This window comes from Orycteropus afer, unplaced genomic scaffold, assembly GCF_000298275.1.
Source record: "Orycteropus afer afer isolate SDZICR_OR568_19922 unplaced genomic scaffold, OryAfe1.0 scaffold00002, whole genome shotgun sequence".
NCBI classification, from domain to species: domain Eukaryota; kingdom Metazoa; phylum Chordata; class Mammalia; order Tubulidentata; family Orycteropodidae; genus Orycteropus; species Orycteropus afer.
The window spans coordinates 297,171-299,631 of NW_006921589.1; the positions used below are offsets into that span (position 1 = coordinate 297,171).

At 43.1% G+C, this 2,461-nt stretch overlaps 1 protein-coding gene across 1 annotated transcript in view; it reads right to left on the reverse strand.

The window, feature by feature from the left end:
• Window positions 1–2,461, reverse strand: part of MFF (mitochondrial fission factor) — a 38,323-nt gene that overhangs the window by 29,350 nt on the left and 6,512 nt on the right. The window contains exon 3 of the mRNA XM_042783634.1: window positions 1,890–2,059. Coding sequence (XP_042639568.1) covers window positions 1,890–2,059 — 170 coding nt within the window. The remainder of the gene's footprint in view (window positions 1–1,889; window positions 2,060–2,461) is intronic.

Consider the following 2,461-nt stretch of genomic DNA (forward strand, 5'->3'; position numbering starts at 1 on the left):
GCTACGCCCGTGCTTACCTTGCTCCTGGAGACCCGGTCCCTCTCGGGAGGGTAACAAGGGAAAGTGTTCAGTGCAGATCAGTGAGTAAGCACCAGCCCGCCCGTTCTTACCTTGCTGTGCATGGGGTCGCTATGAGTCGGAAACAACTCGACGGCACTTAACAACAACAACAAGCACTAGGAAACTTCACTGCCTTAGATTCTATGGGTGCTCTTCTCTTTGGAAAGGACAAAGAGTGAAATCACATTCTTTATGTGAATAAAGAATGTGGTAGTTAAGGTTACCTATAAACTTGGCTGGGCCTGGGTTTGAGTGGCTGGGCAGCTGGATGTAGTTATTCCCCATGGTGAGATTGGTAATTAATTCCGTGGTGGAATCTACTGGAGCAGCTGAGTAGCTGCTTTAGGAATGTGGTCTGCTTCCTGTATGTAACAAGCAACTCTGAGGAAGGTTTCCAGCTGTTGGCAAACTTGAACCCTGCATAGTAGCCATGTCAGCCATGTTCAGCGGCCTGCCATCCTCTGCTGACCTTGGGACTTTCAATGGAATTGAATTAATTGCCTGCCGCCATGTGGGTTGGTAACATCGGGACTGTGCCTTTTTACTTGTCGCCCTTGGGTTTGTCAGCCTCAGCAGCCAGCAGCTGCCTGAGTTAAGAAAGCCTCCAGCTTCAGGAGCAAGAGGCAGAGCTGAAGCCCAAGGGTGAGGGGCTTTCACCCAGCCCCTAGAGCCTGGCACTTTGAATTCAGACTTCTAGCCTCCCAGATTGTAGGAGAATAAATCCCTGTTTGTTTGAGCCATCTCATTTGTGGTATTTTCTATTAGAGCAGCACAAAATAACGAAAACAAGAGATAAAAGCATGTCTGCACACTGCCATGTACCAGCCTCCTGACAACGTGTTAGAAGCTCAGAAGCTATCATGGAAAACTTGCAACTGGAGGTGTCATGACAGAGAAGCACCTTCACAAGACTGTGCCTGAAGCAACAGCAGAGGCAAGATGTGAACTTGGCTACAGACTCCCCACTAGTCCGTACGGCCATATTAAGGTTAACAGGGGTATTAATTTATACAGTACAGAAGCAAGTCAATGGCTTTAACAAACAGAAATTTATTTTCTCACAATTTAGGAGGCCTGAAGTCCACATTCAGGGAGCTGGCTCTGGGGAAGCCTCCTCTCCCGGCTCTGGAGGAAGGTCCTTGTCTCTTTTGCTCCTGGGCAGTCCTCAACAGGTGGCTTCTCTCCTTCCCCATCTCTGCTTCTCTCCAATGAGTGTTTCATCTCTTTTCTACCTCAAAATAGACTAATTTAAGACACACCCTACACTAACCCTGTCATTAACATAACAAAGACAACCCCTTCCCAAATGGGATTATAACCACAGGCACAGTGGTTAGGGTTTGCAACACTATTTTTGGGGGACACAACTCAAACCATAACAATTTGCTCACTTAGCAGCACCCTTTCAGCAATAGGAGAAAAGGACAGTGTAAGGGAAAAGAGCTTTCTCTGCTCTGATTCTTACAGTGCTTTTAAAGTAATTATAAAGTACTGCACTGATTTTGCCTACTGCTGGGCTTCTGTATGGTTAAGATGTAGGAAGGAAGGATTCTCTTTTAAGACCACCTGAATGTGAAAATGCTTCCTGCCAAATTTTATTTTCTCTGAAACATAATACTTAAATTAAAAACAACACCACCACCACTATAAATAACAGCATAATGTCTTATATATAGTATTTACAAATCAGAATTCATAGCAATCAACATCCTATGGAGGGGTCTCACGACATTTACTACAGATATGATTTATAGTCTTGTAACTCTCCTTTTAAACTTTTGCTTTTGTCCGTATTATTTCAGTTCAGTTGAGGTTAAAACTCTACTTACTTCTTCATTTTGAGGGGTTGGAAGAGGTCTTTCTAAATCCAGAAAATCTAGTGGTCTTTCACTCAGTGTAAGTACACGAGGCGGGGTTTTCAGTGCCAGAGACTTAAGGGGAGTTGACTGAATAAGGTCAAGATCAGCTGGTCTTGAAAATGGAATGTCTTCATTATTTCCTGAGACATGAAAAAAAAGGAAAAGGGTTTTAAAAAGACAGTGATTTTATTAAAATGTATTTATATTCTCCCATTTCCATATTAAAACCCATCCAATGGCCATTCCAAAAAAACCCAAATCACTGCTATTGAGTCGATTCTGACTCATGGCAACCTCCGTTGGGCTTCCGAGGCTGTAAATCTTTACGGAAGTAGACTGGCCCATCTTCCTTCCACCGACTGGCTGGTGGATTTGAACCTTCAACCTTCTGGTTAGCAGTCAAATGCCTTAGGCACTGTGCCACCAGAGCTCTTTTCCAATGATATTAGTACCATTAAAGCTAAACTTTCAGCATAAGAATAGACATTTCACTAATATTTAACATTGTGATGATAAAATGATAAAGCTATTTTATATATATA